Source organism: Microcebus murinus, chromosome 14 (assembly GCF_040939455.1).
Source record: "Microcebus murinus isolate Inina chromosome 14, M.murinus_Inina_mat1.0, whole genome shotgun sequence".
Classification (NCBI taxonomy): domain Eukaryota; kingdom Metazoa; phylum Chordata; class Mammalia; order Primates; family Cheirogaleidae; genus Microcebus; species Microcebus murinus.
Genome location: NC_134117.1, coordinates 30108031 through 30123056, shown reverse-complemented (window position 1 = coordinate 30123056; position 15026 = coordinate 30108031). Strand labels below are relative to the sequence as shown.

Sequence of the window (15026 nt, the reverse complement as noted above, 5' to 3'; positions counted from 1 at the left end):
GGAAATACTTAACCCCATTCATCTCCAATTAGACTCCCAAGCTGAAGGTGATGAGGGCACTTCTCAGTCCACAGTCATTTTGTGGGTAGGAGGCATTTCGCCATAGAAGAAGAGATTTCGGGAAGTGCTATCAGGTGAGGGAGGATGCACGATGATGTGTTTTTAGAGACAGAGAGGAAGGGACAAATCCAAGATAATTTCTAGGGAAGAACTGCCTTGTCAGCAGTTGGGTAACAAATATGTAATGTCAAAACCCTTAAATATGGCACATCCTTTGATCTAGCAATCCACTTCTAAGAATTCATCTAGAAAAAACGTAGCCATTCAAGGTACCAAGAGTATATAATAAATGGATGTTCATAACAGAATTAGTCGTAATGACAAAATACTGAAGACATCCCAGTGTCAATAACAGAGGGCTTCTAAGTGTACCATGGCACATTTATACTGTGGAATATCATGTAATCATTACAATGGTGACGTAGAGATGAATAAATACTATCAAGAAAGGTATTTTTAATACAGTAAGTGAAAAAAGCAGGTTACACACATAAAACCTGTGTGTATATTGATATATTTATATAAATAAATGTACACTTAAAGAGATTATATCTCCGTGGCAGTGATTATGCAAGTTTTCTGTTTTACTTCTTAATGTTTAATAACTTGTTTAATTTAAAAAGTGAGAACAAATGATCTGCCAAGAGGTGACAGTTAAAGGGAGGGGAATAGATAAGATTGCCCAGGCAACAGATTGTAGACAGAAGCTTGGGAACGTCCACATGTAGGGAGTGAAGAGGATGAGAAACCAGGAAAGAAATGGAAGAAACAGTGAGGAGGAAAAGGCAGGACGATCCTCCCAGAAGACATAAAAAGAGGCTCCCAGGAAGGGCTTGACAGTCCCGACCTCTCTTCCTGTCCACATCCAGGAAGCGATTTCTTTGCAGCTAGGAGTAGCATGTGGTCACCTCTAGCCAGTGAAATGCTGGTGGAGAGGAGGGCTTTTGGAAAAGATTTTTCTTTTCTGATGAGAGAAGCATGCGGAGAGAAAACTTCTGTCCTGTGTTGCTCCTTGCTTCCTGCCTCTAAATGCAGTTGTATAAGGATGTGATGCTTCGAGCTGCTGTGGCAGCCAGACTGTCATCATGAAGAGAAAGGCCAAGGGAAATATCAGCCCAGAGCCTTGTCTTTTTTGTTAGATAATGAGACACATCCATGTCACATAAGCTGTCCTTTGTTGGACCATCTGTTACTGTAGCTCAAGTCATTCTTAACTGATACAGAAAATAGGAATACAAAGTTGGTGAACTTTGAGTTTGGCAGATCTATGACATCACATAGGGGATGTGTACTTATACCAGAGCTGGTATAAGTACATCACTCATGGCAAGTGCTGGCACACAATAGGCATCAGAATGACTGGACAGCTCCATGGTGGACGCTGCAGATTGCCTTTTAAACATCCCTGCTTTCTCCTTCCTAACAGAACCTCATTTTGGTCCAGGTATCCTTCCCTCCTAAATGAGGAAATTCAGGCTAACAGAGCTTAAGTGGCATTTCTGAGGTCTCACAACCTCGTGTCACAGGCATTTGAATCCAGGTCTTCTCATTGCTTGACTATAGCTCTTTTTAATTCTCTCTCCTTCTTGGATGAATTAGTACATTTATCCACCACAAGGTACTTAGAACATAAAAGTTCTAACCTGTAGTCTGCTTCTCCCCAAGGGAGTGATCCAAAAGCGAGACAGAAGCCACAAAGGTTTTTATGACCTAGCCTGCGATGTGACATACTATCACTTCTGCCATATTCTATTGGTCACACAGACCAACCCTGATAGAGAGGGGAGAGGCCACCAGGGTGTGAATACCAGCCTTAGCTCACTGGGGGCATTCTTGGAAGCTGGCTACCACGAGCAGCTTAGCATTATTATGAAAATAGTTTTGACATTATGAATCTCCTGAAAGTGCCTGGGGACCCCAGACCATACTTTGAGACCAATTTATGTAATTTACACTACTATTTTGAAGATGATTCTCAGATCTGCCTCCCTTTTGCAGATTCATGTTTGTCAGATCTGATTATAGAAACAAGCAAGCCACAAGGAGCCAGAGACTCTTCATATGCCCAGTGTTTTGCCTCTGACGATGCCTGAGTGAGGGTTCTGGAAGTGTAGTCCTCTAAGACAGACTTCAGTGTCACTTGGCCGTTCAGAACATCTCATCATGGGTTTTTGCTTCTACAGATTTAACTTTAATTTCCCGTATTTTTCAATCTGAACCAATTTCTCAGCTCATTCCACAAGTTACCCATATCATATAACTTCTTTCATGTGTCCTAAAAGGCTGTGGCTAAGTGTTCCTGAGACAGGCTTGATTTCCATATGCTAAGGCTTGGCAAATACATCCACGTACAACTCATGCAAACACTCTCCGTGACTTCTGAGACACTAATCTTTGTTCCCTTTCAGAAGAGTCCTGGTATTTTTAGCGTGTGACACAGTTGTGCTATGTCCCCATGGTCACATTGGCCCCCTCTGGGTGGCTGCCCTTGGCTGGCAGAGCTTCAGCACATAGCCGGCATTCAGATACACTGAAGCTTATACTGGGACAGGACAACAGTGTTACATTTCCCAAAGTGTGTTACAGTAACTCTTCAAGTCCAGTGGACCACTGAGTTTTTATCAGTCCAGCTTCCTTTTCCTTTTTTGAAAAACCAGGTGGATCTGTGGATCTTTTCCTCTTCATGTAGAAGACACCCCTCCCCTGGCCTTTCCTCTCCCACTCCCTTCAGCCAAAGCGATTAGTCCAGGTTAGGCCTGCCAGGGTCTGGAACTGTTTCCAGGGAAAGCTAAATAGAAAGGCCCTCTTACCTCCACAATCTAGGCAGAGAACTGGAAGAATGAGGCAGGAGCTGCCTGCAGCCACATTTCCCATTGCTGTATTCAGTAGGTGAAAATGTAGCCAAACAAAACCAACAGAGCCAAGAATAAGACAAATACAGACCCCAAGAAAGCCTGAGTTTGGATTCACTCCTGCCTGAGGCTAGTTCCAGCTCTCTTTGGTATGTCTCAACAAAAGCAGTAGTGTTAGGTTTCTGCCACTTAATCATTGAAAGGGCCCTAACACAAATGACTCTTTGGGCCATAATCACATTGTGAGGGATCAGCTCCCTGCAGAAGCATGTGTTGAGAGAGAGTAACACAGGGCTGGGAATGCAGTGAAGATCTAGAAAGAGGACCGGGAAGGACGGGCCAGCCGAAAGGCAGGTGAACCAAGGAACAGCATTTCATGGAAGCTGAAAATGGAGTGGTCCTAATTGGGTGGTGGGAAACCTCCCACGGACTTGGTGGCACTACAAATTGGTACTCCGGGAAGGCAATTAGGAAGTCTAAGCTTTGAAATGTTCCTGCTCTTTGAGCCAAAATTTCTACTCAAAGCAGCATTGTTTGTTGTGGTAAGAAGCTGGCAATAATCTTAAATATTTGCATCACTAATAGGGGATTGGTTAAACAATTTACGGAAACATGTTCAAGTTCTAATTTAAAGGGGGAAAAAGGTACATGACTATGTAAAGCAGCAGTCCCCAACCTTTTTGGCACCAGGGACCGGTTTCATGGAAGACAATTTTTCCAGGGACGGTTGGGGGAAGAGGGGCTGCGGAGCTCTGCAGCCTGGTCCCTAACAGGCCACAGACTGGTACTGGGTCTGACAGTCCCATGGCTGCAAATCAAGACACATTACACATATATTATATAATGTTTCACTTTTGCTTTTAAAGACACATGTGCATTTCTTTTGTTATCAGAATAAGACATTTTATTTTTAACAGAAAGAATGGTGAAATAGCCAACAGTAATCAATTCAGAGGGTCATGGAGTTAGGTTATTGAGAAAAAAGGGAAGAAGTGGTATCTTTGAGAATTGGGTGGGAGGCAGATGGTAAGTGGTTAAGAGTGGAAAGGAGAGTATGAGACGTTGAAGCAGTGAATATAAGCCTCATTTGAGAAGCAAATGGCAAAGGAAGGAAGGAAACAATGAACGGCCAGAACAAGCATATGCCACACGATTCAGAATAAAGTTTATTAAATAATATGTACAGCAAATGTAGTAATTCAACACATTTATCAAATCCACTGCAATAAAGAAAAATAAATGAACAGAAAAATCTATGTCTGCATAGTACATGCTCTCAGTGTGTAATGTAAATGGCAATACTTTAAATTAATTGGTTATATATAACGTCAGTTATTTTTCTTTCAGAATATAATCTTTTGTAGTAACCTATTCTAGCAATAGGACTTAATGGTACTGTAGATAAATAGGACTGCCAAAAAAAAAAAAAATCAAACAAAATTCCCCCCAAAAATAAAAATTAAGAAAAAAAAAGGATAATTGAAATTATAACTACCTTCTCCTCCCAAAAGAATAATTATTGTAAATTTTAACACTTTACAATGGCTATTTTTGTGCTAAAAATCTTCAGGTGAGTTATTTGGAATTCCTTCATTTAAATAAAAATGCAAAAAACTTCATGACTTCCTTACTTTACCCCCCTTCCATTCAAAGTTTTAAAATTATTTTTCTATACAAGGTAGGTACATGGGCTATACAAAGTTAAATATACATATTTACAGTCCCACTTCTTAAGCACATGATTTTTTTTTTCTTTTACTGATCCCAGAGAGACTGCAAAAGATAAGTAGTTTGGGCTTGCCTTTACCCGGAAGCATGGCTAGTATATCAAAATTGTTGCAAGGCATGCCGCCAGTTAGTTGCACTTGCTATTAATAAACCAGTATAAACATTTCAGCATAAAAATAGGTACTTTATATTACTAAATGTCTGAAGACAAAAGAGCAATTGGAAACCTGTGTTCCTTGTTTTGTCATATATAGGAAGCTGAAGTGATGCAAATTTTAACACATGACTTTATTAAAGACGGGCAGATCAGTGAGGCATACCTGGATTTCTGGAGATATACAAATGCATGAGGCTGGCATCATATGCAAATGTGGCTTTACAAATTGGTTTTATTTTCTAGCTGTATTTAAGGAGGTGTTCAAAATTACCTACTTAATCAAGAAGCACCCCTCAAAAAACTGTTAGATAAGATAGTGTTATTAATGGTTTGCATCTAAGACAGACCGGGAAACGCATTAGCCAATACATTCCAAAATGGGTGAAATGCTGCCGTGCAAAATGCACGTTAATATGTATTTTTACTATATTCCCTCGGAGAGAGAAAGTCAAAAACACAGTGCTCTTGGACAGTGGAGCAGACCTTCCAAAGCAATAGGTCTATTGTCACTGGGTCCTGAGGACAATCAAAAAGGCTCTTTCTACCCAGGAAGCTCCCTTGACCCCTCCAGTTCCATAAGCCTTTTCCCTTGAGGTTTCCTCTGGCCTAGACAAAAACAAATGTCTGTGGGAAGACTAACACATTCCTCTTATCAGTCATTTACACTTTAGTATGAATGAATCAGTGGCAATTTTTTTCCTGAGAACAGGATTTAAAAGGAGGATAGGGAGAAAAAGTGAAGGTTTTGTGGCTATCTGGTGGGGGGTGGGAAGCTGGTGGGATCCTAAGATGGGCATCTGAGCAGCTGAGGCACAGGCACTGAGACAAATTCTGCTTACTTGTGAAGACAATGGTGCTGGGGTAATTCTGAGCTATATGCAGACAGCCAGTGGTTTTCCTGTACACGCCCCTACCCCCCAGAACAGCTATTTGTGACCTCGGATGAGTATTTATGAAGAAGTCGAGAGCCTGGAGCTCTGGACAAAGTTCCAAGTATTTCCAGCCATGATCCACCCTCAGACAAAGGTTCTTCCAGCATCCTAGATTTTCAAAAGTGAGCTAATAGAGACAGAAATATGACAATGCTTTCTAGGATCCCTCCAGGGAAAATTCATCTCTTCTTCTTTCACACCCTTCTTAGCACATACCACAGTCTCTCTTGATTAAGTTCCTTTTTCTGTGGCTGTCTCCCCCATAACCACTGAGTTCCTGGTGGGCAAGGAATGGGTCATTTCTATCTTTGTCTCACTAAGGGGTCCAACAGAGAGCCCAACAAACATCCTCAAGCTGGACAGAGTTGTAACTAAGCACCCCGAGCATCGGAGGGGCCTCCCTCCTCAGATCTGCCCCCACAAAGGACAGGCCTCCTGGTCACTGCTGGTGGCAGCAGGATCGCTGCTTCCCTCTGCAGAGAAGCCTCACCAGGCTGCATTTGGGTTCACAGCCCTGTGAATTTTGGGTGGTCCTTGAACTCTTTCAGAGAGGGAGACGGGAGACTTGGCGAGGCCCTTCAGTCTGGGGCAAGTCCTGCCCCTGGGTCTCCCCAGCAGCCAGAGCACATTGGTGTATGTCAAATGAATCCCTGGACACCATTCTTGGTTTTCTATGAAAATAGGCCTATCAATTCCAAACTGTCCCACCAAACACAAGCCAGAAAAGAAGGGTTAGTAATGAGGCTCTGATAAATGAGGCTGCACTGCCCTGAAGGTGGCCATCTATAAAAGCCAGCGATATGGGAAAGCAATGCACTGCAAGTGGCCTCGAGGGCTACAGGGCCGCTTCTTGACTTAATCACTTGGAAATACAAATGTAACCTATCTGCCTGGCCATCTGCTCCCAGCTCTCACGGGCAAATCTTGTGTGCTTTTCCGTCTGAACACCACGGCAGTCAGTGGCGGCGCTGCATAGCAGGCTGCATGCACTGGGTGCCATGTTCTACCTCCATTTCCCCACCCGTACCTCAGCAGGTCCAGAGAGGGAGGTGGTCTTAGGCAATCTGGGGAGCTCCACCTCTGCCTGGGGACAGCTTCTGCACTCCAGACTGATCTCCAGGAGTGCTGGGGGGTCAGCTGGCTCCAGGGCAACGGGGGACTGGAGGCCAGGCAGTCGGTGGATTCTCAGGCTCGAAGCCTCTGAAAAATGGCTGGGGAACTGCCTGGCACCTTGAGGGTTGCTTCAGGCTCGATGACCCCTTTGAGACAGGAGCTGGTTAGGGCTGGGGCAGCAGGAGGCATTTCCGGCTAACTCTGCTTCTGGACTGTGCTCCCGGTCAGATTACCCAGGAGGTGGAGGGGAGGGGAAGGCTGATGTGGCTCCAGAAGCAGCTAAGTAAATGCGATTTGCCTCAATTCTTTTTGCTCAGCACACCATTCGACCCTGTCTGATACACAGAAATGTCAGACAGGCTTGGATTTCAAACAACACTCCTCTGTTCCTCTCTTTTACTTCTTACTTTATCCATTGCATTAATTTTCCTACTGACTCAACTAAAGAGATCGGTTTGCAAATTATGCTTTATCCTCCAATAAAAATAATCTCCGAAGTTTTCAATCTTCTTATAGATACAAAGGTTTTACATAGTTGCCTGGAAAAGTACCAAACTGCCTCGTCCTTCTTGAAGTACCTATAAAACAAAAAAAAAACAAAAACACATACATAAAATAGGAAGACTAGCCCATGTGAGCTTAGAACTCCTGCTGTACATATTTGTGCTCGAATGTCCCTTAGTAACAAAGCTGCAGCTTGTAGAATAGCATATGGTTTCCAAAGCACTTTCTCCTATCTTATCTCATTTAGGCTGCAAAATAGTGCTGGGTGGTAAGCAAGGCAGACATCTCTTCTATTCTTGTTTTTCAGAGGAAGAAAGCCAGGCTCCAAGAGCTTAAGTAGCACTTCTGAAGGCCCACAGCTTAGTAAGTATCAGAGGCAGAATCTGAACTCAGGTCTTCTGACTCCCAGCCCATTGCTCTTTCCAACACTTCTCCTTTTTGGAGGAATTATAATAGTACATTTATCCAGTACAAGACAATACCCAGGATTTAGAATTTCTAATCCATACAATTTCTAAAAGCCCACTGACTATGAGTACATGTCAAAGGAAAATTCCTCAGAAGCCTGTGCCTAAACCCGAGTTGACCCCCTGGCGTTGCTACCAGTCTTGGGGTTCACACCGAGCCAGGAGCACTGAGCCATCTGGGAATGAAGCCCCCCCTGGGCTACTCCACATCCAGAGCTGCTGGATCCCTCTAATCTAGTTCCTCCCCTTGGGATTCTCTCTCTAAAAGCAGGGGTGGCAGATACATGTCGTGTCATTGTTATCTTCTCATTAGCACACATCACAATTTGATCATTTTTCCCAATTAGCTTGGATTTGGATTCAGAATCCTGTTGAACTCAGCATCTCAAGCAGCCACTACTAGTGGGTTGGAATCATCGCCCCAAGTGAAACTTGTAAGCCAAAAGAATTTGTCAAAGCTAAAGACACCCAAAACATCTAGCTGAACTCCTAGGGAGACTGGTGAGGAAGGTTAGAGAACTGGGATAATAAGGAACTTGCCTGTGCTCACTGGTTAGCTGGTTAGTACCTTTCCTTGTGGATGAGTAAAATGAGTTCTGATGGGCTACTTTATTTGTGGTTTGAATACTAATCTACTTTTTGAGATGACGAGATGTGCAAAGAAGATATTCATCCCAAAATATTTCCTTTACCCGGCTGCCTGGGATACCTCCATGAGAGAACTGGCGGCCCTCCCTCCACCCAAGTTCTCATTAAAAAAATATAAATACTCCTATAGAGTTTATCAGATGATGGATACTAGGGCTGCATTCTCTTTTTTTTTTTTTTGAGACAGAGTCTCAATCTGTTGCCGGGCTAGAGTATCATGGCATCAGCCTAGTTCACAGCAACCTCAAACTCCTGGGCTCAAGCGATCCTCCTGCCTCAGTCTCCCGAGTAGTTGGGACTACAGGCATGCGCCACCATGCCCGGCTAATGTTTTTCTATATATATTTTTAGTTAGCCAATCAATTTCTTTCTATTTATAGTAGAGACAGGGTCTCACTCAAGAGTGAGGCTGGTTTCGAACTTCTGACCTTGAGCGATTCTCCCGCCTCAGCCTCCCAGAGAGCTAGGATTACAGGTGTGAGCCACCACACCTGGCCTGCACTCTCTAAAATGATACAGCCAATGTGGCTACTGAGCAGTGGAAATATGTCTAGTCTGAAATGAGCTATGCTGTAACTGCAACATAAATATCAGATTTTGAAGACTCATTATAAAAAGAAGAATGTAAAATATCTTGCTGATTTTATATTGATTACATGTTCAAAAGATAGTATTTTGAATGCCTTGGGTTTATAAAATATCGAATTAATTTCACTGGTTTCTTTTTACCTTTTTCAATGTGGCTTTTAGAAAATTTACAATGCCATACATGGTTTACACTGTGTTTCTATTGGACTGCACTGCACTAGAATGACTGTTGACTTCTCTGATCTGACTTTCTTCAGAACTCAAGATACAGAGGGCCAAGGGCTCACTCTCCCAGAGGAGAGTAGCTTTCTAAGAGGGTGGTGAGGCCAAGCCAATCTTTCTGGCTTCCCATGCATGCCGAGCCCTGCTATTCTCACTACCCCAGCCTGACATTACTTTGCTTTACAGCAAAAAGTTTTCCAGGGAGATCAGGGAAGAGCTGGTCTTTGGAAAGAAGATAAAGGTAAAACCATTTGCACAGGGGAAAACTGAGGCAAAGAGTGAGCCAATGGTTCCCAAGAGGACACTCAAGCCTGAGCAGAAAGGACATGGGCTTAGGGAGCGATGGGCATCCTGGGTTCAAATCCTAGCCACACCATTTGCTGCCCAGATGACCTTGGAAACATAACCTCTCTGGGCCTCAGTTTTTGAATCTGTTAAATGAAGATAATTCTTATTTTACAGGGCTGTTTGTTGAGAGAACATCAATAAAGGCACATCAGGCCCTGTGTCCGGTTTGTAACAGAATTTCAATAAATGTTGATCTCTCTTTCCCCTTCCTCTAACAGCAAATCCTGTGTTTTAATTAAGCAGGTTACTTTGATTAAAGTTACTGGAAGCCTGGAGAAAATAAGAAGGTCTTTGGAATGTCTACACGTACACTTGGCAGAAAAAGGCTCAAAATTGTCTTTTGTTGTTCCGTAAGAGTTTTAAAAATAAATTTCCAAATGTACAATAGACATAGGCACAACAGAAATAAATGAAAACACAATTAATAAATTTGACAACTGCCTTTCTATGCAGCAGATGTTGGCATACAGCATTTGCGTTTTAGGTCCAACATTAGTGACATTCACACCATCTTATGAGCAAACACAGACTGGGTAGGGCCCACTATTCCCAACAGTGATACAAAAGCTGAAAAGGCTCTTTTTGGGGGGCAGAGAAGATTGCTTTTTGCATGGCTCATTGCCTCTACTTATTCCTTTAATGCACAACTAGTAAGAAAAGCATGATGAGATTCTTACCAACAAACCATCCATCATCACATTTTTCCATGACATCAACGATATCTCCATCTCGGAGTTCCAATTCATCATCATTCTGGGGTATATAGCTATATAATGCTTGGTAGCTAAATCTATACATGAGAAAAATGAATAATGAGTGATCAAACACTGTCAGGATTAAATAATGACTTTTAAAACCGCATTTCAGTTAAATCAACATTTAGTAGTATTCCCCACTCATCAGCAGGGATAAAAGTATTTTATTGGCTATTTCTCTGATAACTTAGCATTTGAAGAGATACATTCAACATATGATAAGTTAATTAAGATTGACAGGGATAGGGAACTTCTGATAAGCACATCATGATCAGTGTTCTTATCTACTTTCACTTGGTTACCATAGCCAAGATTTTTTGTCTAGGGCACCCCCTATCCACTGCCTTTAAAGTAAACTAAGCTTTTTCTTAACATAGGATCATACATGTAGACTATCAAGAATAATCAGAAGTTACGTAGGCCCAGAGACATTACATTCTGGTCATATACACTGGAGAACATAGGCAATTATAAATATATATATATACACACACACATACCCACACGCACATATATATACATAAAAATATATACATATAGTACATTCCAAGTGCCTCGCTGTTTAGCAAAACTACCTTGAGTTTTTCTACATGCCACTTAAACACATTTCATTAACTCCTTTTTATTTTTAAAGAGACAGAGTTCCACTTTGTTACCGGGGCTGGAATGCAGTGGTGCGATCGGAGCTCACTGCAACTTTGAACTCTTGGGCTCAAGTGATCCTCCTGCCTCAGCCTCCTGAGTACTCAGGACTATAGGCACACACCACCACACTCAGCTAAATTTTCTTATTTTTTGTAGAGATAGGGTCTCGAAATGTTGCCCAGGCTGGTCTTAAACTCGTGTCGTCAAGGGATCCTCCAGCCTTGGCCTCCCAAAGTGCTGGGATTATAGGCATGGGCCACTGTACCCGGTGGCCGCATCGACTACTTTTAAATTTGGATATCATTTTTCTGAAACCCTTGAATCTTTTTGCTTTTTTCCTATCCCAGTGAGTTTGGGGGTAAAAGTTTTATTTACTTGCTAGTTGGCCTGAGGCATTAGGTCTAAGTTGTTGTTCTGTTTTAACAACAGCCGCTGGAAACAGCTGGACTGCCGTGGTGAAATGTGATACCTGCTTTGGCATCAAGGAAAAGCTTTGTTTTTATTCCTTTAACAAATTCGTGAGGACACCTACTGTGCACCAACTTCACAATTCTGTTTACTCAGTATTTTGAAACACAACCATAGCAGGCAAAACTTTGCAAATGAGCCAGTTATCTACCATTTCCAGTAGGTATCAGTGAATTACAGAGTGTGGGCAAGAGAGACTAGAAACAAGGGGTTCATTCTGCTCTGCTAAAATCAAAGGGACGGTTTCACTTTACATATTTATGCAATTGTATTGATACTTCTGGCCACCAAAAGGAAGATCTCTTATGAGGAGTTAAGAGATGCAGATCAATTTCCAGCTGATAAATGATTACGTTGTTTTCACGTTTCTATATCAGCTTGCTGTCTCCTATGCAATTTGGATTCCTATGGCCGGCCTTCCAACACACGCCCTCACCGGTATCTCAGAACGCCTAGTCCCCTTGACTTCTACCATGGCTGCTTTGTTAGTTTTGGCTCTGGGAAACAACTTCTGATGTCTGCTTCTGTTTTCACTCCCAGACAGTGGAGACTGGCTGAAGAAAGTCCTTCACCCTTGCCACTTGGGTTCCCCAGTCAGCTCTAACTTTGGACGGGCCTCACACTGTGCCATGGAGTCCTTCCTCCACTTCTCCTGCCGATTCTGGTGCCCCACACCCAGCTGAGGGCTCTTCATTCTGTCCCCACTGCTGGAGATGGAAGCCTGCTGTGGGCAGCACCTTAACCTTCCCACCTCCAGAGGTCTTTGGACCTCTACTCACCTCCCTGCCACTGTTCTCACATGTGAAGAAAGAGCAGTCTCTTCTAGCCATGTTGAACCTCCCTCCCTGGGCTCTTCCTTCACTTACTAAATCTTCTCATTTGCATCTTTCAACTATCAACTCCTCCTACTCTGGTGCAAATGTGCTTAAGTCTCTGCACCCAATGCCCAACCCCCTGCACTCACCATCAGACTTACTCTACAACCCTTTCTAATGCAGCATCTGCCACCAGCTCTCTGCTAACACTGCCATATCACAGGTCGCCAGTGACCTTTCCAGTTGCCAAGGAGAATGCCTGGTTCCTACACCTGGCCTCTCTGGAGTAGGCGGGGCTGCCGACTGGACACTGAGGCTCTGTTCTGTGAAAGCAAAAGCTCCTGGACCCCCACCTGCATCTCCTGCTCAGCCTCTTTTGCCGGCTCCTCTTCATTGCCCGGCATCTCCATGGGTAATCACATGCACTTCATGGTTACAAAATGCCCATTCGGTCCCTGCTCTGGCCCTCATCACTTCTCTGCTGGATTAATATCTTCTAACCAACAGCTTTATCCCTCATCTCTGAAATCCATCCTCCATTGTGCTGCCAGAGTTACCTAAGACAATCTGTTGTCAATATGTTCCTCGCTTCACAAACCTTCAGTAGCTCCCTAGTGCCTGCAGAATAAAATCCAAACTTATTTCACCTGCATTTTGGAATCTACCATCTGGTCCCAACCTGCCTCTTGAGTCTCTATCTCCTCCGTGAACCACAGGCTGTGGCCACATGGGCTTCTTCAAGATCTCCAACCACCACCCACTTCACGCCTTTGCATATGCAGTCCCCCCAGCTGGGAAGAACTCTTCCTCCCTGTTCTAGCTCTCGAAATCCAATTTGTCTTTCCATGCATGGTCCAAATCACCCTTCCTCTGTGAACAGAGTTTTCTCCAATGTACTTAAAAAATAGGAGGTATCTAGTCAATTTTTTGAATGAATGAATAAATCAACCTTGCTCATTCATTTTTGATCAGAATTAACTGCTCCTTCCTCTCTGCCCCTACAACGACAGGCCTGAAGCCAGTCGGCACAGCTCTCGTCCACCTTCTATGGCAGTTGACTCTTCACCTCTCTCTTCCAGCAGTCCACGACCTCCTCTATTTAGCCACCACCTGTTTTCACATTGGCTGATGGGAAATACGGTCCTAACTGGAGAAGCTGGCAGTGAGTCACTCATCCCCCACCCCCCCAACGACTGCCCCTGCAGTCAGCCGATGACCCGCTTTCTAAGGCCAACAGTCCCCCCAAGAACATTGAGAATCAAAGTTCGCTGAGGATACTTACAAATCTTGTGAGGTTTGACTCCTGTCTGGGGTGACTCTTCGCTGCTGGGCTTGAGGTTGCTGAGAAATGATTAAAGATGATTTATTGTCAGAAGGGGATACCTTGTGATGAAAGTCAAGGGGATGAGAAACAGTGCTGCAGTAATGAACAGATTTTTCGGCAATGTTTATGATCTCATTGCAAACTGCTTCCTGTGAGGTGGCCCCGAGAGATCCAGAAACCCCCAGAAAACAGTCAACGTGGGGACAAAAAAATAAAAAGAAAGAGAGGAAGAGATGTAACATTCCAGATGAAGCACATAAGTCCAAGGAAAAAACAGAGTTGAAGATCCAGGTTAAAAAAAAATAGATATTCCAGTAGTGGAGTGCAGGAGGGATCCAGGCGTAAGCATGAAAAAACAGGTAAGATACAGAAGAATTTGGGATTTAGTATGAATATTAAAAAAAAACAAAAGGTAGCAGCACAACAGCCTGTAATTAGTGAGTAACTGTTACGAATAGGATAATATCAGGGTAGAAATGCAAGTACATATTCCCCATCATGCACTAATACATTCATTTAATCCCACATGTAGGCAGAGTAGAAATATTATCTCTAAATTCCTCTGCTTTTCTTTTTGAGGGCGGGGGCTGGCCTAACATCTCTCTCTACTACAGCAGCCACAGAACTCTTGTAAACAATGGCTCTGTGAGTTAACCCGGCATTACTCTAGTCTGGACTCTAGAAGTCAGTAAGGATTCTCTTTAGAAAAGCCGCAGTCTTATTCAACAGGCATCTTACCACATAGCTCTTTTCAGATTCTGTGAGATCAGGTCCTGCTCTCAATGAATGATGAGAAGGCTGTGATCACCAAGCAAATTATAAGGGAGACATTTTAGCAGATGTCACATTGGAAAGGATTCAAAATAAAAGTGTGAGCAAATACACGTACCACACCGTGACACTTGGATGACACTGGAGACTCGCAGCCTATGGCCGCGGAGTTTCCACAACAACATGGTGGGCGTACAGGAGAAAATGCAAACGCACAGGGTTAGAGGCAAGCATCTAGGCAATGAAATGGAAGTTGGAAACATGGCTGCAGTGAAGTGAGGAGGAACACCACAGGGTCCCCAGGAGGAGACACGGAAGGGCTACTGTAGGAAGAGTCAAGTCCCTCCATAAGCCACACACGTTGGTCCCCACACCCTCAGCCAGCAAGCACTAGGGAAGGCCGCTGTACCAAGAGCCAGTGTCAGTTACTTTGTGCACTGGAAGCCCTCTCTGGAAGAGCAGGCTCATAGCACTAGCAGGTCTGCCGTACTTCCACACTTATGAAATAACCGAAAAAGAGAGTAACGCTTTTGAAAAACCCCCTGGTAATATTTGAGTATCAACCAAGACCGTTCCCCTGGAAAAGTCTGCACACGACACACTCCAGTGAGGTAGGAGGCAGGTTCAGA

At 43.6% G+C, this 15026-nt stretch overlaps 1 protein-coding gene across 50 annotated transcripts in view; it reads right to left on the bottom strand.

Annotated features, from left to right (window-relative positions):
• Nucleotides 1-4055: 4055 nt before the first annotated feature.
• Nucleotides 4056-15026, bottom strand: part of SORBS1 (sorbin and SH3 domain containing 1) — a 223782-nt gene continuing 212811 nt past the window's right edge. For 25 of the 50 annotated variants that reach the window (XM_076009923.1, XM_076009927.1, XM_076009932.1 and 22 more), the window contains 3 exons: nt 13585-13643; nt 10297-10409; nt 4056-7420 (listed from right to left, as the gene is read on the bottom strand). In XM_076009923.1, coding sequence (XP_075866038.1) covers nt 7353-7420; nt 10297-10409; nt 13585-13643 — 240 coding nt within the window. In that variant the 3' untranslated portion in view covers nt 4056-7352. Of the gene's footprint in view, nt 7421-10296; nt 10410-13584; nt 13776-14364; nt 14425-15026 lie in introns of all 50 variants that reach the window. The other 25 variants (XM_076009908.1, XM_076009921.1, XM_076009919.1 and 22 more) reach the window with 3 other exon arrangements.